At 53.5% G+C, this 22227-nt stretch overlaps 1 protein-coding gene across 3 annotated transcripts in view; it reads left to right on the plus strand.

Moving 5' to 3' along the window:
• LOC140385664 (epithelial splicing regulatory protein 1-like) overlaps positions 1-22227 on the plus strand; it is a 169756-nt gene that overhangs the window by 96958 nt on the left and 50571 nt on the right. For all 3 annotated transcript variants that reach the window (XM_072468049.1, XM_072468048.1, XM_072468050.1), the window contains exon 13: positions 7746-7920. In XM_072468049.1, the coding sequence (XP_072324150.1) occupies positions 7746-7920 (175 nt within the window). The remainder of the gene's footprint in view (positions 1-7745; positions 7921-22227) is intronic.

The following is a 22227-nucleotide window of genomic DNA, read 5'->3' on the forward strand; positions in this document are numbered from 1 at the left end:
AGGTGTGCAAAGTTAACTGGATAAAAACCACTTGGTGAGTGGGGAAAGATAGAATTCTTACAGGTTTATTAACTAGGTTGAATCCCTTCAGCCAGATTTCCAGCCACCTGATTGAACAGAAATGGTCTCGGCCAAAGTTATAAACTAAATATCAAGACCATTGCCTTCAGTCCCCATCACAAACTCGGCGTCCTTCCTATTGATTATATTCTCCACGCTGGCGGTTGCTTCCGTTGAACAAGAACAAGACTGTAACATAGACATTCTGATCAATCTCCAACTGAACCTCTTCTACTCCTAACCATCAAATGAAATAGACTTCCTACATTCTCCTCCATGTCAACCCTATCTCTTCCCCTTTAATATCTTGGAATCTTGAAACAAATTATGACATTTTAAGGAATACTGTCCTCCATCACCATGTTGGAGTAGTCGGACAGGACATACAGTTGAGAGGGAATGGCTATGGCTGTCCCCAGTTGACTCTGAACTCTGTGAAGTCTCATGACATCAGATAAAACATGAGCAAGGGAACCACCAACTGTCCTCCATCAGCTGATGAATTGGTACTTCGCCATGTTAAAAATCACATGGAGGAATCATTGAGGATGACAAGGGCACAGATGGCACTCTTTGTGGGAGCTATGTTGTCTATTATGGAGAGTGACTTGTTCAGTGCTAAGTTCCGAAGGATGTATCTACCAGATGGGCCTGCAGCAGATGATGAAAGAACCAACAAGATGCAATAACCTACTTGGCTATGTCCTCACTGATCGACTTGTCGCTAATGCATTGGCCCATGACGGTATTGGTAGGAGTGATGATTGCATTGTCCTCGTGGAGACGAAGTACCTTGTTCATGCCGAGAATACCCCCTCCATCATGTGTGATGGTACTACCACGATGCAAAATGGGATAGCTTCAAAACCTTTGGGCAGCTCCAAGTTGTGCATCAATGGGGCACAGTCGAGCATTAGAAGCAGCAGGGGAATTGTATTCAACCACAATCTGTAGCCTCATGGACCAATATATCACTCCCTCGAGCATTGCAATTTAAGTTGGGGGACAAACCCTGGTTAATGAGGAGCATAGGGCATGTCAGGAGCAGCACCAAAGTACTTAACTTGTAAAACTACACAATGACCACATGCATGTTGACCAATGGAAGCAGCAAACAGTATGCAAAGCAAAACAAATGCACAACCAATGGATCAGATCAAAGCTCTGTAGTCCTACCGCATCTAACCATCACAGTGGTGAACAAATAATTCACCAGAAGAGGATGCTCCACAAACATCTCCATCCTCAATGATGGTGGAGCCCAGCGCATCGGAGCCAAAGACCAGTCTGAAACATTTGGAACCACCTTTAGCAGAGTGGATGATCCATCTCTGCCTCATCCTGAGGTCTCCACTATCACCGATGTCAGATGTAAGCAAATCTAATTCTCTCCATGTGATATCCATAAATGATTGGCACAGGATACAGCATATACAATGGGCTCTGGCAACATCCTGGCTCTAGAACTGAAGTGGTGCTCCAGAACTAGCCCTGGTAGAGTGGACTTGGAGTCAGACTGAGCACAAAGGAAGATGATTGTGATTGTTTGGAGGTCAATCATCTCTGTCCCAGAATGTCATTGAGGCAGGAGTTCCTCAAAGTAGTGTCCTAGGCTCAATTTGCTTCATCAATAACATTCCCTCCATCATAAGGTCAGAAGTGGGGATATTGCTGATGATCCATGTTCAGTACCATTCACAATGACTCAGACACTGAAATAGTCTGTGTCCATAGGCAGCATGACCTGGACAACATTTAGGCTTGGGCTGATAAATGACAAATAACACTTTCACAGTAACTTCATTGCAGTGCAAGCCTACCTGTGACATGAATAAAGATTATTATTTGTGCAACACAAGTGGGGTTCACAGCAGGGCTGGTTAGCTCAGTGGGCTAGACAGCTGGTTTGTGATGCAGAACAAGGCCAGCAGCGCAGGTTCAATTCCCGTACCAGCTGAGAATTCTGAATTCTCCCTCTGTGTACCTGAACAGGTGCCGGAATGTGGCGACTAGGGGCGTTTCACAGTAACATCATTGCAGTGTTAATGTAAGCCTACTTGTGACAATAAAAGTTATTTATTTAAGTGCCAGACAATGACCATCTCGAACAAGAGCAAATCTAACCACCTCTCCATTATGTTCAATGGCATAACCATCACCGAATCCCCCACTGTCAACATCCTGGGGGTTATCATTCACCACAAACTTAACTGGATGTGTAGCTATAAGAGCAGATCAGAGGCTGGCCATTCTGCTGCGCGTAACTCTCCAAGGCACAAGTCAGGAGTGTGATGGAATAGTCTCCATTTACCTGGGTGAACGCAACGCCTACAACACTCCAGAAACTCAACACCGTCCAGGATGATAACTATCTGGTCCTAGCGATTTGTCCATCTTTAATTGTTATTTTCTTTGTTACAGTTCATTTTCTATATTTGAAATGAATTCCCATTTCTAATTCAATCTTGGTTTCTTTGGGGTGTTTGGCATGCTATCCTCTTCCCCCACTGTAAATGATGATTCAATATTTGCAAGGGCTTATGCATGCAATTACTGTACCAATAGTTAAGGTAGATCTTCTAGCTACTATAAAGTAGCTTATTCTGGTCATGTAAGAAAATGCCACTGAGTATAATTCTTTAAACGAATGGTTCTCAACCTCTAGTCTGCAGAAACCTTCTGGGGGCCTGGGATGCAGGGCCAACCTTGAAGATGGGTTACTGTGCAGTACTCCCTGGTCAAGAGTAAGAAAGGGCAGAACAGCTGGAAACTTACTCTGTCCTGCCCCTGCTGCTCTTGTGCACTCCAGAATCCTGCTACCCATATGCTGTTCTTTCTGTGTTCTGCTCCCCTAGTGCTTTTTTCATGCTTTGTTCTCTCTGGGCTTCTGCCACAAATAGATTCTACAGAAAGGAACAGATTTCATTGATCTTTACAAGTCAATGCCTGTAGTTCTAAAAGCAGTGATACACTCCTTGGGTGAAATCTTACCAGAATTTTGAAAAGTATCTGGCTCAGACTGGAAACTGCCGTGTAACTCCATTGGCACGGAGCAGTTTTCTCTCCAGATAGTGAGCCTCTTGAGAGAAAACAAAATGACAGGCCGTGGTTTATGCTGTCACTCGGACGGGGCCAGATCGAGCTGACATCCGGCTCCACAGAGATTAGGGCATCCCAATCAGCACTGAGACATGACGGCTGCCAACCCCCACCACTGAGGTTTTGGGTGCGTGCTTTCCTTCTCTCCCACCACTGCAGACGTACACACAAATTTTAAATCCCCCCCCTCCCAATTGTTGGTTGCAGGCTCTCAATCCTGACCAACCCACACCGCAATGGGGCTCCCACTGGGGGCTGACCCTGATTCTGCCACGTTGGTTTTGCCAAACTGTGTCCAATTTACCTGCCCATCTTCCATGGGGGCCATACTTACCTCTATGCCCCTGGAGGGATCCCCTCGACTGATTCTCATTTGACCAAACCTGAATATTTAATGAGTGAAGGAATCATTTGGCAGGGTCCATTAATCAAAGGGGAGCACGGTAGCATTGTGGATAGCACAATTGCTTCACAGCTCCAGGGTCCCAGGTTCGATTCCGGCTTGGGTCACTGTCTGTGCGGAGTCTGCACATCCTCCCAGTGTGTGCGTGGGTTTCCTCCGGGTGCTCCGGTTTCCTCCCACAGTCCAAAGATGTGCGGGTTAGGTGAATTGGCCATGATAAATTGCCCTTGGTGTCCAAAACTGCCCTTAGTGTTGAGCGGGGTTACTGGGTTATGGGGATAGGGTGGAGGTGTGGACCTTGGGTAGGGTGCTCTTTCCAAGAGCCGGTGCAGACTCGATGGGCCGAATGGCCTCCTTCTGCACTGTAAATTCTATGAAAAAAATCATATTTAAATACATTAAAATCTATTCAAATGAATGGACGTGAGCCTCATGACATGGCAAGGAGTAGGGAAAATTGGGAAATGCAATCTCTACGGAGAGAATTCCCGGTTCTCTCTAGATATTCCACCCGCAGCATTGGTCTTGCATGCGGCTAGTGAGGGCACAAAATCACGCCCGCTGTGTGCATTGGTTTGATGTCATGGAATTATTGTGCTTTTAATATTTAATAATCTTTATTGTCACAAGTAGGCTTACATTAACACTGCAATGAAGTTACTGTGAAAAGCCCCTAGTCGCCACATTCCGGCAACTATTCGGGTACACAGAGGGAGAATTCAGCATGTCTAATTCACCTAACCGTCTTTCGGGACTTGCAGGACTTGTGGGAGGCAACCGGAGAAAACCCACGCAGACATGTGGAGAAAGTGCAGACTCCACACAGACTTGTGACCCAAGCCAGGAATCGAACCTGGGACCCTGGAGCTGTGAAGCCACAGTGCTAACCACCGTGCTACCGCACTGCCCCCTGTTGGGGTCTGTGATTGCCAATCCATTTGAAAAGGGGTGGTTCAATCCAAAATGTTTGCGAACCACTGATTTAAACATCTCCAGATCAAGAGGGAATTGGATTATCTGGAAAGGAAGAATATGCAGGGTTATGGGGAAATGGCTGGGGAATGGCATTGCAAATTCAGAGAGCCAGCACAGACACATTGAGCCGAATAGTTACCTGTGCTGGAACAATTCTGTGACGATATATCAAAAGAAGTTTGGTGTATTCTGATGAAATGTGCATCTGTCTCCAGAGCAACATAATTATACCAATGAATCTCTCATGCTATTGATAACAGTTGAGGCAAACGTTGCATTCCAGCAATGCTTTCAATTGAAAATATTCACCTTTTGTATTTAAATCCCATATGCCCTCATTTCTAGCATGCTGAATAAGGTCTTCAATGTACTACCTGAACGCCGCATGAACCCTCGAGCTACTCCAAATAATATCTACTCTGAACTTCATTTTTCCTACCAAGGAACATCCCAACTCCTCCTCCAACATATTTGTTCCACCCATTATTTATAGAAAGCAGTAATTTTGTACGATCTCCATAGATTCATAGAATTTACAGTGCAGAAGGAGGCCATTCGGCCCATCGAGTCTGCACCAGCTCTTGGAAAGAGCACCCTACCCAAGGTCAACACCTCCACCCTATCCCCACAACCCAGCAACCCCACCCAACACTAAGGGCAATTTTAGACACTAAGGGCAATTTATCACAGCCAATCCACCTAACCTGCACATGTTTGGACTGTGGGAGGAAACCGGAGCACCCGGAGGAAACCCACGCACACACGGGGAGGATGTGCAGACTCCTCACAGACAGTGACCCACCGGGGAATCGAACCTGGGACCCTGGAGCTGTGAAGCAATAGTGCTATCCACAATGCTACTGTGCTGCCCAGTTATGCTTTTTCCAGAAAGACTGCTGTCTGCCTTGAATAAGAATATGCCACTGAGTATATTTCACTCAATGAAGCTTCAACTTCCTTATTCACCACCAAGCACTTGTCTTCTGCCACTGGTTGTGATGTGGTTAGGCTGGTAACAATATTCCAAACAAAAATAACCTGAAGTTGTGACTTAGTTTAAAATTGTGAACTGCCTCAATATGATTCCTTTTGGTTGTGATTCAGTGATGTGACGGTCTCCAGGTCAGGTAAAATGTGAACAATGTAATAATAAACTTTATTGTCACAAGTCGGCTTACATTAACACTGCAATGAAGTTACTATGAAAATCCCCTAGTCGCCACGGAGAGCCTGTTCAGGTGCACAGAGGGAGAATTCAGAATATGCAAATTACCTAACAGCACGTTTTTCTGGACTTGTTGGAGCACCTGGAGGAAACCCACGCAGATATGGAGAGAACGTGGAGACTCCACACCGTTACCCAAGTCCGGACTCAAACCTGGAACCCTGGCACGTTGAAACGACAGTGCTAACCATTGCTACCATGCCGCCATCGGACAAAAGTTTTATTAAATCTAGTACACTTGATGTATCTATAACCATTGAAAGCTTTTTTCCTTGGTAATCGATCCACCTATTGTTGGTAATAAATCCACCTATTGTTGCATTGAGTTATTTAAATCTGGAAGATTTTAATGTTAATCTGTGGTCTTTACTCAGTTGGTGATTTATCATCAGGGCAGCCTCTGTCACTGAAGAGAAATGATTTCCTGGAAGTCCTTGGGCAGGATTCTCAGACCCCAGGCCGAGTCAGAGAATCCCTGGGAGGTGGCGCAAATCCCGTTCCGACGCCGGCTGCCGTATTCTCTGGCGCCAGTTTTTGGGCGGGGGCGGGGTTTACGCTGCGCCAGTGGGGGCCGTTGGCAGCGCCCACCCTGGCAAATCTCCGGGCCCCGATGGGCCGGGCGGCCGTCGTTTCCTGGCCAATCCCGCCGGCGTGAAATGGACATGGTCCATCACAGCGGACCTGGCTTGTAGGCCAGCTGGGTGAGTCCTCGGGTGGGGGGGGGGGGCGGCCTGCCCCGCGTTCACGGCCCACTGATCTGTGGGCGGGCCTGTGCCGTGGGGGCACTCTTTCCTTCCACGCCGGCCTCTGTAGAACTCCGCCATGGCCGGCGCGGAGAAGAACCCCCTGCACATGGGCAGGAAACACGCTGGCCGGTCTGCGCATGCGCCAACTCGCACCAGCCCTTCAGCACCAATTACCGTGGACCAACCCCTCCGCTGCCGGCCTAGCGCCTGGAAGTGCGGACGCACCTTCAGGTCGGCCTGATGCCGGAGTGGTTTGCGCCGCTCTTGGCGCTGGCATCGGGCCATCCAGCCAGTTGCGGGAGAATCCCGCCCCTTATTCTGATCGGCTTCCAGTGATCCCTGATGAGAATGTGCAATTGAGGGATGTCCTACCACAACCGTATTGGGTTCAATTATATAAATCAAATTACTGAGGATGCTGGAATCTGAAACAGAAAATACTGGACAATCTCAGCAGGTCTGACAGCATCTGTGGAGAGAGAGAAGGGAGATAATGTTTTGAATCTGGATGACTCTTTGGCTTTGACTGAAGAGGATGTTGTCCGACCTGGTGAGATTGTCCAGTTTGTTCTGTTTTTGTTGGGTTCAATTATGATGTCTGTTTTGGCCAAAAACGCCATTCAATTCCACTATATAAAATAACAATAATTTGTATTTATATAGCACCTTCAATGTAGTAAAACATCCCAATTTGAATGTTACCAGACAAAATTTGACACCAAGCCATGTGAAGACGTTGGACATTAGGACAGGTGACTGATAGCTTGGTCAACATAGTAGGTTCTAAGGGGGGTCTTCAAGGATGAGAAAAAGTGGAGAGGTCAAGGCAGGAATTTCCAGAGCTTGGGGCCTGATAGATGAAGAAGGCTTGCCTTTAGTCGCATGAAGTTTGTACCTGGGGTCATAATTGGAGAAATGTACAGTCCTCTGAGAATTGTGAAGCTGGAGACCGTTAAGAGATGGAGATGGGCAAGACCATGAAGGAAATTGAACAGTAGGATGAGAATTTGAAGTCTAGACTCCTGCATTATTTTTTTTTTTTAAAGCCCGTTAGATAAAAGCACTAGAGGATTTTTGTTGCCTATGGACCCTACTGTTATGGGTAGTGGGGTGGGGAAGAAAAGAATTACTCCAACAATGGTAAATTATGGCCAAGGAGACCTCCTGGAAGTTGGGTACTTCAAAACATTCTCCACATGAGCAAATGTTATGATTTATCTTTTGTTTTATTATCTAGGCTTGTCTCCCTCAGCATACAATACGTTTCCAACGCAGGCAACTGTTATTTCAGCCGAATCTGCAGCTCTCTATCAGCAACCTGTGTTCCTCAGTCCAAGGACGCTCACACCTTCAACAGCATACTACCCAGCTGGTGCCCAGTTCTACATGAACTATTCTGCATTCTATCCAAGGTAAGAAGCTTGTGGTAATAATGAAGGATACAATGTCAATTTATTACTGGCTAATCAATCGTGTACTGTTGGTTGGCTGTTGAGAGACCAGAAAAATATGTGGGGCGGCACTCTCCGGTCTCCTACTCCGAAATCCCTGTTGGCCCTGAAATCAGGGCTGCTATTGACACGTGTCCTATTTTCCTTTCGGGAACTGGCGTGGCGGCTGCGGACCGAGTCCAGTGCCACCACAGTCAGGTGGGAGCCGTTCGACGGGCAGGGGGGCTTTGGTGGGGGCTGGGGGCACTGGAGGGAGGTGGTCTGGGGGTGGCGAGCCTGGTCAAAGGTGGGGTCTTGTTTGGCAGGCTGGGTCCGCGCGTGGCCGGCACCATGTTGCACGGTCGCCTCTGTGCGCATGCACGGCCACGGACCCGTCAATTCTCCGGCCGTATCCGCAGCTAACGCCGGGGGCTCTACACTGCGTGCCTGCTAGTCCCCCACCAGATGGAGGATTGGTGCAGCTTTTGCGCCATTTTTTCAGGTGTGAAATGCCACTGTTCCCACGCTGGCGTCAGCACATTGTCTCCCTAATGGAGAATCCAGCCCAAGGTGTTTTTCTGATGTCATAACCTATCCATAAAAGCTGTTCATTTGGCTCCGTCGAAGCATTGTCAGCCATACATGGGTTGAAGCCACATTCCAAAGACTTGAGAACAATCTAGGCTAGTATTTCAGTGCAGTATGAAGGAAGTACTACACTGTTGGAGATGCCACTCTTTGGCCCCTTGGATTGGTGTTTTAAAAAAAAAAACTCCACAACACTGCTCCAAGAATAGCTGGTATCCTAGCTGATCTATTCTTCAGCTAACACATAATCTGAGCATTCCATTGCTGTTTATAGGCGCTTGCTGTTCGCAAATTTGCTGCCTGATTTCATGGATTACAATAGTGACTGCACTTCAAAAGCCTGCACTTCAAAAGCCTTTCTTTGGCTGTAAAGCATTTTGGCACATCCTGAATTCATGCAAGGTGTTCAATAAAAGTATGATATTTCTTCCATTCCTTTTAAGTAGTCCCATCTAATGCTTACATTGCATAATTTCAAAAATAACCTCTTTTTGAAGAGAAACTTTGTCCTGGCTACCTTTGTAAAACAAAACGTGAATGGGTTCATGTTTCTAAATAATTTTTTTTCAGAGACGAGCGCTTCTCTAATCAGTAGGGAAATCTGACAGAGGAGCATGGTACATTGGGTTGTAATTTACTGTCAAAATTATGGCGAGGGGGTGAGTGGCTCTGTTATTTATGCTCAAATGGTATAGCAACTTCAACCAAAGGGCAGATGAGCTGTTAACCTCCAAAAGTTGCTGACTTGAATTGTCTATCCACTATTAGTTTCATGAAAACAACAACTTGCCAACTACTACACTATTGAAATGCATTGAATAGTGTAAGTTGCTTTATATTTGTTGTAAATGCAAACTAAATTCGCCCGACTCTGGACGTGGTAAGGCCAGTAAATCTCCTGAGAGGCCTCTCGCTACCTGGATCCGCCCCATTGAGTTTGGGGCCCAAATTTGCATATTCATGTGAGCAGTTAGTCTCACTTGGCCGGATCTACCCAACTCCTGGGACTTAACGGCTTCGCCTTGGAGACCCATGCGGGTGCCATTTCGCACTGGTTTCCACAAAGTGGACCAGGCGTACCGGCCCTTGGGGGAGGGGGTGTCTCTGAGGGGGTAGTGGGGGAGTGAATGGGGGCCCAGGGTGGTTAGGCTCTGGGCAGAGTGGGACCCTGGCACCCCAATGCCACCCAGGCACCATAGCAGTGCCATCCATGGATCGGCCAGGGTGCCTAGTTGGCGCAGGCATGGATGCTGGCAGTGCCAATGTGCCCGTGCCCGGAATCGGGCCGAGGGTGCTCTTATGAGATGGGGTATGGTGGGGGAGGGGGATTCGACGACCCCCCTCATTTGTGAGTTGTGGGCAGTCTGGGAGCCACGATTGGAGAGCGAGTCCAGAGATCTTGCTCTCTGATCTCTTTCTGCAGTGGCGAACAGAGCTCATTAGTACAGGAAATGGGACTAAGCTGAGGCCCAGAAATGAAGCAAAGTGCATTTTAATAGTGGGATCGTTTGCAGCACTGCCAGTCCTGGGAAACACCCGGCTAAACGCACTCGACACAGGACTCTCATTGTAGATCAGAGAATCCCTACAGTGCAGAAGTAGGCACTGTAGGGCTTCTATGTTTAGTGGGAACTAGGGGATTAGTTGTTCTTGGGATGTGGGTGTTAGCTGGCTGGGCCAGCATTTGTTGCCCATCTCTAACTGCCCTTGAACTGAATGCTTTCAGGAGTCCGGTGTAATTGACCAGAGTAAAAACAGCCTGGGCTAATGCAATGTTGCTTGACTAGGGGGAGTCTGCTGATCTAACTGTTCCCCAAACCCCATCTCACCTTCCACCCACATGCACACAAGACAGACACACGGGGCGAAGTAGAAGGATCAAAATAATGGGGATTAAACTGGGTGTGAGATATTTGTGGATTTTCACTGCTGGGTTGAGGTCTTTGTAGGCGGTGGTCTCTTCAGAATGCAAGGTGTTGAATCATCGGTTGGTTTGGATCTTCAAGCTGGGCCACTCAGGCCGGATTCTCAGGCTTTGGGGGGCACGTTTCAACTTGTGTTGAACTGAGCCTTACCATCAGAAGATGCACTTCAGGTCTGCTCAGTTCTGATACGTGGTCAGCTTCAGCAGACTCACCAATAGCCGTCTCGGTTAAACAGAATATCAAAGCTGTTTTCGCAAGGTCTTTAATGGGAGAGGAACCGGAAAGTTCCCCTTCCCAGCTCAATCTTCAGGCTTTGAATGCTCACTAACTGCTCCGTTTACCTGAAGGGTGTTTCAACTGAGACTTGGAGAGAGGATTTCACCCCTTGTGGGAGGAGAATCAAAAGGATCCGGCTCAGCTCCGCAGATCCAATCAAAACTCTGACTTTGAGAAACCGTCTCTCCGAGAGTGCCTACCAGCTCAGCTGAGGAGAAAGCACAGGCACCAACTGGAGTTTTCAAGAGATCCACCATTCGGGGAGAGAGAACTTAAAACCTTCTTCAGCTCTGTCCCCAAAAAACTAAACTGAAAACAAACCGAGTCACCCACCATGGCATTCCAGAATAAAAAGCACCAATCCGCATCAAGGATCTGCTTAGCCCTGGGATTGCAATGGAGTTGATCGGTTGCGAGCAAAGTCCATCAAAATGACTCACTAGCTACGCCATAGAGTATCAAGGGAGAGGCCTGGGTTAGTACATTAGACCAGGGGTGTTTTCGGTTTGATCAAAGTCTTCAGTTTAAAGCAAAATCTGGAATGTTGCAGGAACAAAACAAAACACTGGACAGACAAAGATTTAACAAGTTCCTTGCACTCCACATTGCATAGCTTCACTGGAACTTTGTAGCTGGCCAGGGACAAATGTGTGTATGAGAGCAAGATGGTGGATTGAAATGGCACGAGACTGGAATGTTGGGATTATGCTTGCAGACTGAGTATCGATGTTCTGCAAAGAGGTCACCCAGTGTAGGTTTCGTCTCCCGGATATAGCAGAGGCTGCATTGTGACCAGTAAACGCAGTAGAGTAAATTGCAAGAAGTTGGCGGGACTGTCAGATGAGGAGAGATTAAGCCTGTCCTAATATACACCAGTACATCATGGTGCAGACACACACTGATGGACACACAGTGGGACCAATCAACATACACAACACCGCAGCCAATCACCAGTGAGAGCGCACACACTATTAAGACAGGGGGCATCAGAATTTCCGCTCATTCGAGTTGCAGCTAGCTAGGAGCACAGAGCTCGCAGCCTGCAACACAGACATTCACCCTGTGCTGAGTGCATCAACTGGTTAGGCCAGGCAAAGGTCTTTAGTTAAAGCTAGTATCGTATTTACCCACAGTTCAAGTATGTTTAAATAGTTAACCTTTTAATAAAATAGTGTTGCACTACTTCAAATGTTGGTGACCTGTACGTGATCCAGAACACCCAACACATCAAAGCCGGTTAGGATTATTTTCATTGGAGTTTAGAAGAGTGAGAGAGGATCTCATAAAAACTTATAAAATTCTCACATGATTAGACAGCGTAGATTCATAAAGAATGTTCCCGATGGGGGAGTCTAGAACTCGGGTCCATAGTTTGAAGATAAGAGGTAAAACCTTTTAGGACTGAGGTGAGGAGAAAGTTCTTCACCCAGTGAGTGGTGAATCTGGAATTCACTACTACAGAAAGTAGTTGAGGCCAAAGCATTGTGTAATTTCAAGAAGGAATTAGATTTAACTTTTGGGCTAATGGGATCAAGGGATACGGGAGGGAAGGCGGGATCAGAGTATTGAACTTGATGATCAGCCATGATAATGAATGGCAGAGCAGGCTCGAAGGGCCTCCTTCAATTTTCTATGATTCTACGTAAAGTACATCAGTCCTTAACCTGGAAGAAGTCTATGGAGCCTTTGCCTGACTATAGCATGCAAGGGTTATGTGGCAAGGTAATGAGATGTTGGGGATGATAAAGAAGTGGAACAGGGTGTCTTGGAGGGAATGGTCCCTCTGGAATGCTGACAGGGGAGACGAGGAAAGGATTTATTTGGTGGTATTGTGCTGGAGTTGGCGGAAATGGTGGTGGATAATTCTTTGAATATGGAGGCTGATGAGTTAAAAGTGAAGATGAGGGGACCCTTTCACAGTTCTGAAAGGGGTGGGGGTGGTTATTCGGCCCATTGAGTCAGCACCGGCCCTTGGAAAGAGCACCCTACCTAAGCCCACACCTCCACCCTATCCCCGTAACCCAGCAATCCCACCTAACCTTTTATGGACACGAAGGGAAATTTAGCATGGCCAATCCACCTAAGCTGCACATCTTTGGACTGTGGGAGGAAACCCACGCCGACACGAGGAAATCGTGCAGACTCTGCACAGGCAGTGACCCAGCGGGGAATCGAACCTGGGACCCTGGCGCTGTGAAGCATTTGTGCTAACCACTGTGCTACCATGCCACTCTTGCAATAGTTGGTTTGAGCTTATTCAAAAATACTTTTTCAATCTTATTATGTTGATGAGGAATGGATAAATTCCATAGGTGGTGCTTTTTCTTTTGTACAATGGGTAACATTACCGTAGCTAACAACTGATTAGAGCTACAGCGAGAATTCCTGTCACCTCAAACCTGGGCTTTAAATTACAGTACTCAGTTATTAATGTAGAGATGCAATTACTCTGGTTTCAACCCACATTATATCTAAGCTGAGTGTGCTTAATGGTGATATTGGGTGAAAGTGTGTCTCAATATTTTTTTGAGCACAAATTATGGGCGGGATTCTCTGACCCCCCGCCGGGGAGAGGGGAGGGGGGGGGGCGAGTGCTGGGGAGGGGGGAGGGGGGGGGCGAGTGCCGGGGAGGGGGGAGGGGGGAGGGGGCGAGTGCCGGGGAGGGGGCGAGTGCTGGGGAGGGGGGAGGGGGCGGCGAGTGCCGGGGAGGGGGGGAGGGGGCGAGTGCCGGGGAGGGGGGGAGGGGGCGAGTGCCGGGGAGGGGGGAGGGGGCGAGTGCCGGGGAGTGGGCGAGTGCCGGGGAGGGGGGCGAGTGCCGGGGAGGGGGCGAGTGCCGGGGAGGGGGCGAGTGCCGGGGAGTGGGCGAGTGCCGGGGAGTGGGCGAGTGCCGGGGAGGGGGCGAGTGCCGGGGAGGGGGAGGGAGGCGAGTGCCGGGGAGGGGGGAGGGGGCGAGTGCCGGGGAGGGGGAGGGGGCAGGGGGCGAGTGCCGGGGAGGGGGAGGGGGCAGGGGGCGAGTGCCGGGGAGGGGGGAGGGGGCGAGTGCCGGGGAGGGAGGAGGGGGCGAGTGCCGGGGAGGGAGGGGGAGGGGGGAGGGGGGCGAGTGCCGGGGAGGGAGGGGGGAGGGGGCGAGTGCCGGGGAGGGAGGGGGGAGGGGGGAGGGGGCGAGTGCCGGGGAGGGAGGGGGCGAGTGCCGGGGAGGGAGGGGGGAGGGGCGAGTGCCGGGGAGGGAGGGGGGGGGGGAGAGGACGAGTGCCGGGGAGGGAGGCGGGAGGGCGAGTGCCGGGGAGGGAGGGGGGAGAGGACGAGTGCCGGGGAGGGAGGCGGGAGGGGCGAGTGCCAGGGAGGGAGGCGGGGGGGAGAGGGCGAGTGCCAGGGAGGGAGGGGGGGGAGAGGGCGAGTGCCAGGGAGGGAGGGGGGGGGGAAGAGGGCGAGTGCCAGGGAGGGGGGGGGGGGGGAAGAGGGCGAGTGCCAGGGAGGGAGGGGGGGGGGGGAGAGTGCGAGTGCCAGGGAGGGAGGGGGGGGGGAGAGGGAGAGTGCCAGGGAGGGAGGGGGGGGGGGAAGGGGCGAGTGCCAGGGAGGGGGCGAGTGCCGGGGAGGGGGGAGGGGGCGAGTGCCGGGGAGGGAGGAGGGGGCGTGCCGGGGAGGGAGGGGGGAGGGGGGAGGGGGCGAGTGCCGGGGAGGGAGGGGGGAGGGGGCGAGTGCCGGGGAGGGAGGGGGGAGGGGGCGAGTGCCGGGGAGGGAGGGGGGAGAGGACGAGTGCCGGGGAGGGAGGCGGGAGGGCGAGTGCCGGGGAGGGAGGGGGGAGAGGACGAGTGCCGGGGAGGGAGGCGGGAGGGCGAGTGCCAGGGAGGGAGGCGGGGGGGAGAGGGCGAGTGCCAGGGAGGGAGGGGGGGGGGGGAGAGGGCGAGTGCCAGGGAGGGAGGGGGGGGGAGAGGGAGAGTGCCAGGGAGGGAGGGGGGGGGGGGAGAGTGCCAGGGAGGGAGGGGGGGGGGGAAGGGCGAGTGCAGGGGATGGGGGAAGGGGCGAGTGCCAGGGAGGGGGCGAGTGCCGGGGATGGGGGAAAGGGCGAGTGCCAGGGAGGGGGCGAGTGCCGGGGAGGGGGGAGGGGGCGAGTGCCGGGGAGTGGGGAAGGGGGCGAGTGCCGGGGAGGGGGGAAGGGGGCGAGTGCCGGGGAGGGGGGAAGGGGGCGAGTGCCGGGGAGGGGGGAAGGGGGCGAGTGCCGGGGAGGGGGGAAGGGGGCGAGTGCCGGGGAGGGGGGAAGGGGGCGAGTGCCGGGGAGGGGGGAAGGGGGCGAGTGCCGGGGAGGGGGGAAAGGGCGAGTGCCGGGGAGGGGGGAAGGGGGCGAGTGCCGGGGAGGGGGGAAGGGGGCGAGTGCCGGGGAGGGGGGAAGGGGGCGAGTGCCGGGGAGGGGGGAAGGGGGCGAGTGCCGGGGAGGGGGGAAGGGGGCGAGTGCCGGGGAGGGGGGGAAGGGGGCGAGTGCCGGGGAGGGGGGAAGGGGGCGAGTGCCGGGGAGGGGGGAAGGGGGCGAGTGCCGGGGAGGGGGGAAGGGGGCGAGTGCCGTGGAGGGGGGAGAGTGTTGGGGAGGGGGCGAGTGCCGGAGCTGGGGGAAGAGGGAGAGTGCCGGGGAGGGGAGGGGAGGGGGGAGAGGGAGAATGTCGTCGTTCTCCCCCGCCTCCCCACCACCCCCACCCCCACCCCCCCCCCCCTTGCAGGCCATCATGTTTGCTGATCAGCCAGCGATGTTGGCCGCCATGGCGGCAGCCGCACTTCTATATGTTACCCTGGGGGAGGAGCAGGAGTGTGCCGGAGAGGCGGCGCAGGCTGCTGCAGAGGAGCGTGCCACAGAGGGGCAGGGGCAGCCGCCCAGGCTGGAGGGCCGCCCGCCCGACAGGACGAGGAGCAGGGGGAGCACGAGGAGGGAGGTGGGAGGAGATTGTGGCGCCATGGCAACGGACACTGCCGAGGAGGCCCCGTGTGTACAGGTCACGCTTGTTGTGCCAGGACTTCACGGACCGGGCATGTAGGAGGAGACTCCAGATGAACCGGGAAACTGTGGCACACATGCCACCTGCTGGCACACCTGGCACCCCATAGCACTGGGGGAGGATACCCTCACCCCGTGTCTGTCAAAAGTTACAGTGGCCCTGAGTTTTTATGCCACGGGGTCATTCCAGGCGCCGAGTGGGGACCTGTCCGGCATCTCTCAGATATCGGTGTACCGGTGCATCCGGGCAGTGACAGACGCCCTATGTGCCATTGCAGACCGCTACATCCGCTTCCCTGTGGACCGTGTCAGCCAGGATGCCCGGGCCGTGGGCTTCTCTGTCGTGGCCGGGTTTCCCATGGTTCAGGGCGCGATCGATGGGATGCACGTCGCCGTGCGGCCACCTGCAGATAACAGGGCCGTGTTCACCAATAGGAAGGGGACCTATTCCATGAACATCCAGGTGGTCTGCGATCACCGCATGATTATCCTGCATGTCTGCGCCCGGTACCCGGGAAGTGTACATGACTCATATATGTATTGTCGCAGTCTTACATCCCCGCCATGTTCGAGGGACGCCACCCCCGGCTGAGGGGCTGGTTGCTGGGCGACTGGTTACCTGTTGCGGTCGTGGCTGATGACGCCTATACGGAGGCCACAGAATGACGTGGTTGAGGGAAGGGCAGGATTGGCAGCTAAACGTTCCAGGATTTAGATGTTTCAGGTGGGATAGAGGGGGATGTAAAAGGGGAGGTGGAGTTGCGCTACTTGTTCGGGAGAATATCACAGCTGTACTGCGAGAGGACACCTCAGAGGGCAGTAAGGCTATATGGGTAGAGATCAGGAATAAGAAGGGTGCAGTCACAATGTTGGGGGTTTACTACAGGCCTCCCAACAGCCAGCGGGAGATAGAGGAGCAGATAGGTAGACAGATTTTGGAAAAGAGTAAAAACAACAGGGTTGTGGTGATGGGAGACTTCAACTTCCCCAATATTGACTGGGACTCACTTAGTGCCAGGGGCTTAGACGGGGCGGAGTTTGTAAGGAGCATCCAGGAGGGCTTTGAAAACAATATGTAGACAGTCCAACTAGGGAAGGGGCGGTACTGGACCTGGTATTGGGGAATGAACCCGGCCAGGTGGTAGATGTTTCAGTAGGGGAGCATTTCGGTAACAGTGACCACAATTCAGTAAGTTTTAAAGTACTGGTGGACAAGGATAAGAGTGGTCCGAGGATGAATGTGCTAAATTGGGGGAAGGCTAATTATAACAATATTAGGCGGGAACTGAAGAACATAGATTGGGGGCGGATGTTTGAGGGCAAATCAACATCTGACATGTGGGAGGCTTTCAAGTGGCAGTTGAAAGGAATACAGGACCGGCATGTTCCTGTGAGGAAGAAAGATAAATACGGCAATTTTCGGGAACCTTGGATGAGGAGTGATATTGTAGGCCTCGTCAAAAAGAAAAAGGAGGCATTTGTCAGGGCTAAAAGGCTGGGCACAGACGAAGCCTGCGTGGAATATAAGGAAAGTAGGAAGGAACTTAAGCAAGGAGTCAGGAGGGCTAGAAGGGGTCACGAAAAGTCATTGGCAAATAGGGTTAAGGAAAATCCCAAGGCTTTATACACGTACATAAAAAGCAAGAGGGTAGCCAGGGAAAGGGTTGGCCCACTGAAGGATAGGCAAGGGAATCTATGTGTGGAGCCAGAGGAAATGGGCGAGGTACTAAATGAATACTTTGCCTCCGTATTCACCAAAGAGAAGGAATTGGTAGATGTTGAGTCTGGAGAAGGGGGTGTAGATAGCCTGGGTCACATTGTGATCCAAAAAGATGAGGTGTTGGGTGTCTTAAAAAATATTAAGGTAGATAAGTCCCCAGGGCCTGATGGGATCTACCCCAGAATACTGAAGGAGGCTGGAGAGGAAATTGCTGAGGCCTTGACAGAAATCTTTGGATCCTCGCTGTCTTCAGGGGATGTCCCGGAGGACTGGAGAATAGCCAATGTTGTTCCTCTGTTTAAGAAGGGTAGCAAGGATAATCCCGGGAACTACAGGCCGGTGAGCCTTACTTCAGTGGTAGGGAAATTACTGGAGAGAATTCTTCGAGACAGGATCTACTCCCATTTGGAAGCAAATGGACGTATTAGTGAGAGGCAGCACGGTTTTGTGAAGGGGAGGTCGTGTCTCACTAACTTGATAGAGTTTTTCGAGGAGGTCACTAAGATGATTGATGCAGGTAGGGCAGTAGATGTTGGCTATATGGACTTCTTCAGTAAGGCCTTTGACAAGGTCCCTCATGGTAGACTATTACAAAAGGTGAAGTCACACGGGATCAGGGGTGAGCTGGCAAGGTGGATACAGAACTGGCTAGGCCATAGAAGGCAGAGAGTAGCAGTGGAGGGATGCTTTTCTAATTGGAGGGCTGTGACCAGTGGTGTTCCACAGGGATCAGTGCTAGGACCTTTGCTCTTTGTAGTATATATAAATGATTTGGAGGAAAATGTAACTGGTCTGATTAGTAAGTTTGCAGACGACACAAAGGTTGGTGGAATTGCGGATAGCGATGAGGACTGTCGGAGGATACAGCAGGATTTAGATTGTCTGGAGACTTGGGCGGAGAGATGGCAGATGGAGTTTAATCCGGACAAATGTGAGGTAATGCATTTTGGAAGGTCTAATGCAGGTAGGGAATATACAGTGAATGGTAGAACCCTCAAGAGTATTGAAAGTCAAAGAGATCTGGGAGTACAGGTCCACAGGTCATTGAAAGGGGCAACACAGGTGGAGAAGGTAGTCAAGAAGGCATACGGCATGCTTGCCTTCATTGGCTGGGGCATTGAGTATAAGAATTGGCAAGTCATGTTGCAGCTGTATAGAACCTTAGTTAGGCCACACTTGGAGTATAGTGTTCAATTCTGGTCGCCACACTACCAGAAGGATGTGGAGGCTTTAGAGAGGGTGCAGAAGAGATTTACCAGAATGTTGCCTGGTATGGAGGGCATTAGCTATGAGGAGCGGTTGAATAAACTCGGTTTGTTCTCACTGGAACGAAGGAGGTTGAGGGGAGACCTGATAGAGGTGTACAAAATTATGAGGGGCATTGACAGAGTGGATAGTCAGAGGCTTTTCCCCAGGGTAGAGGGGTCAATTACTAGGGGGTATAGGTTTAAGGTGAGAGGGGCAAGGTTTAGAGTAGATGTACGAGGCAAGTTTTTTACGCAGAGGGTAGTGGGTGCCTGGAACTCGCTACCGGAGGAGGTGGTCGAAGCAGGGACGATAGGGACATTTAAGGGGCATCTTGACAAATATATGAATAGGATGGGAATAGAAGGATACGGACCCAGGAAGTGTAGAAGATTGTAGTTTAGTCGGGCAGCATGGTCGGCACGGGCTTGGAGGGCCGAAGGGCCTGTTCCTGTGCTGTACATTTCTTTGTTCTTTGTTCTTTGACGTGGAGAACAGCTACAATGATGTCCATGCAGCGACAAGGGGAGTGATAGAGAGGTGCTTTGGCGTGCTGAAGATGCCTTTCAGGTGCCTGGACCTCTCTGGGGACGCCCTCCAGTATCGGTCAGATAGGGTCGGCCGCATCATTGTGGTGTGCTGCGTCCTGCACAATATAGCCGAGCAGAGGGGCGATGTTCCGCAGCCAGAGGAGGGCGGAGTGGAGGAGCAGCAGGAAGAGGCGCAGTCTTCCCCAGATGAGGGCAATGGTCAGGACAGACGGGCCGGACATGGGCGGGAGGCTGCCCACCGTTACCGGCTGGGCCAAAGGGCACGGGACAAGCCGATAGCCGCCTGGTTGTGTGGGAATCGGCGAGTATGGGCACAGCCTGCACACCACAGCAACATCTGACCACCCACCCACCCACCACCGCCCGGGGGGAGTGGGGTGCACACTAACCTGGGGTCGACGTAAGACCACCCCTCACACACTATGGCGCTCAACGCACACGACACCCCCGCACGCTTTGGGCAGAGCACAAAGGCAGATTCGGTCGATGTGAAAGTGATTTTAATAACAAACAGTCCATACGCGTGCCCTAGCTCCTATAATTTGTCTGTGCCCTGCACCCATGCCAACTTACTCAGTGTCTAATTGTTTGGCCTCACCGGCCCTTTGACTATGCCTAGGTGGTTCCCCAGATGGTACAGCAGAACTGGAGGTGGACTCCTGCGATTCCTGCCCTGTGACTCGGGATCCCTTTGGCGGTCGTTTCCTGGGGCGGCCTGGCCTAGATGGGCCAGGCTGCGGCCCGGGCGACTGGGATGGCGAGCTGCCAGCCTGTCCTGCCCGTTGCCCACCAGATGCACCTGGGACAGAAGTGGGGGGCGGGCGGAGTCCGAGGTGTCAAGGTGTTCCGGGACCTCCCCTACAGGGGGACCTGGGACGGGCCCCAGCACAACCTCCTCCCTCGGGGTGCCCGATGGCCTCCGGGCCTCTCCATGGGTCGGGAGTGTGAACGGACCGAGTACCCGACGCACCCCCAACACCTGGCGCTGCCAGTCCTGGAGGCCCGCCCTGGTATTGACTAGGGTCTGCAACTTTGCAGCCATGGAGCTCAGGGAGTTGGCCATCCCTGTCTGTGTCTGGGCGACGCCGGCCAGCACATGGGCAATGGCGTCGATGCCCTCAGCGATGGATTGCTGAGACTGGGCCACTGCCTGAAGAGACTGGGCCATGGCGTTGAGCGCCTCTGCCATCTGCCGTTGGCCCTGGCTCATGGCTTCCTGTGAGAGGGCAGCCATGTCCTGGGCCACAGATGCCGCCTGCATGGAAAGCCCCAGGCCTTGCATACTGCTCCCCATGTCTGACACCGTCGCACCCATTGCCTCCACCGTGGACGCCACCCGTGCGGTTTCGGCCTGGGTGGCACGCATGACCGGCACCACTCCCAGCTCCTGGACGCGGGTGCACTCCTCCATCTGCATCTGCAGCCGCTGCAAGCTGACCGTCACCCTCTTCGATCGTCTCCGGGTCGGTGGTTGCATCGGGTCTATGGGTGGGTGTGGTAACTCCAGGAACCCGGGACCCGTCTGGGCGGCAGATGGTTGCTTGCGCCGGGCTTCCCTCCAACCGCCCGGCCCCTCAGCTCCTCCTACCTCCACCTGCTGAAAAGGTACAGCTGTGTTGTGCGCACCAGTGAGTGTACCAGACGCCTCATCACTGAAGTGCCCAACCGAGGTGAGTGTCTCTGCAATGGTGGAGGGTGTTGGAGACAGCAGTGGCGTTGTGTCATGAGCATCGTCCGACTCTGAGTCCATGGTCCCCTGGATTGGCGGTTCGTGTCCACCCGTCCACTGTGTGTCCGTGTCCTGTATTTTGGTGTCCCGGGCAGGGGTGTCCCGGGGCAGGGGTGTCCCGGGGCAGGGGTGTCCCGGGGCAGGGGTGTCCCGGGGCAGGGGTGTCCCGGGGCAGGGGTGTCCCGGGGCAGGGGTGTCCCGGGGCAGGGGTGTCCCGGGGCAGGGGTGTCCCGGGGCAGGGGTGTCCCGGGGCAGGGGTGTCCCGGGGCAGGGGTGTCCCGGGGCAGGGGTGTCCCGGGGCAGGGGTGTCCCGGGGCAGGGGTGTCCCGGGGCAGGGGTGTCCCGGGGCAGGGGTGTCCCGGGGCAGGGGTGTCCCGGGGCAGGGGTGTCCCGGGGCAGGGGTGTCCCGGGGCAGGGGTGTCCCGGGGCAGGGGTGTCCCGGGCAGGGGTGTCCCGGGCAGGGGTGTCCCGGCTCGTCGCTGGGTGTCACACGCCTGCGTCTCCGCACTCTCATGAGATGGGGTCGTCGTCTCCCTGTTGCTCCGGGCCTGTCGCTGTCTCGTGGCCTCCCTGGGGCGTTGTGTGGGCGTCGCATGCTGGAGGGGCCGTGCCTGTCCCTGTCTCGTGGTCGCCCTGGGGCATCGTGGGGGCGCGCATGCCAGAGGAGCCGGGCCTGTCCCTGTCTCGTGGCCACCCTGGGGCGTCCTGTGAGCGGTCGGCATCCGCGGGGATGGGTGCCTCGACGTTTGGTCCTGCAATACACAATACAGCATGCATGGTTAGACACGCAGGCGGTGATCGGGGGATATGGGGGCGGGGGGGGGGATATGGGGGAATGGGGACGGGCCATGGGTGTCTCACTTGGTGATGTGCTTCTCCTGTGGGGGGTGGGTGGCAGGGATAAAGGGCAACAGTGTTAGACAGGGATATAAATGCGGGCCAGCGGTTGTGCGTATATTGGCAGAGGTGTGCAGCACATTAGGGTTAGGGTTGGTTGCACCTGGGGTGTGCCGCAAATCGGTGGGGGGGAGGTGAGATACTCACCCTGGCTGCGCTGACTAGATCATTCACCTTCTTGTGGCACTGGGTGCCTGTCCGTGGTGACAGAGCCACAGCGCTGACGGCCTCTGCCACCTCCCTCCACAGGCACCGGCTAAGGCGTGGGACGACCCTACGGCCGTGTCCGGGGTACAGGGCCTCCCTCCTCTCCTCTACTACATCCAGGAGCGCCTCGATGTCGCGCTCCTGGAACCTCGGGGCTGCGTGGTGGG

This window comes from Scyliorhinus torazame, chromosome 11 (assembly GCF_047496885.1).
Source record: "Scyliorhinus torazame isolate Kashiwa2021f chromosome 11, sScyTor2.1, whole genome shotgun sequence".
Lineage (NCBI taxonomy): Eukaryota > Metazoa > Chordata > Chondrichthyes > Carcharhiniformes > Scyliorhinidae > Scyliorhinus > Scyliorhinus torazame.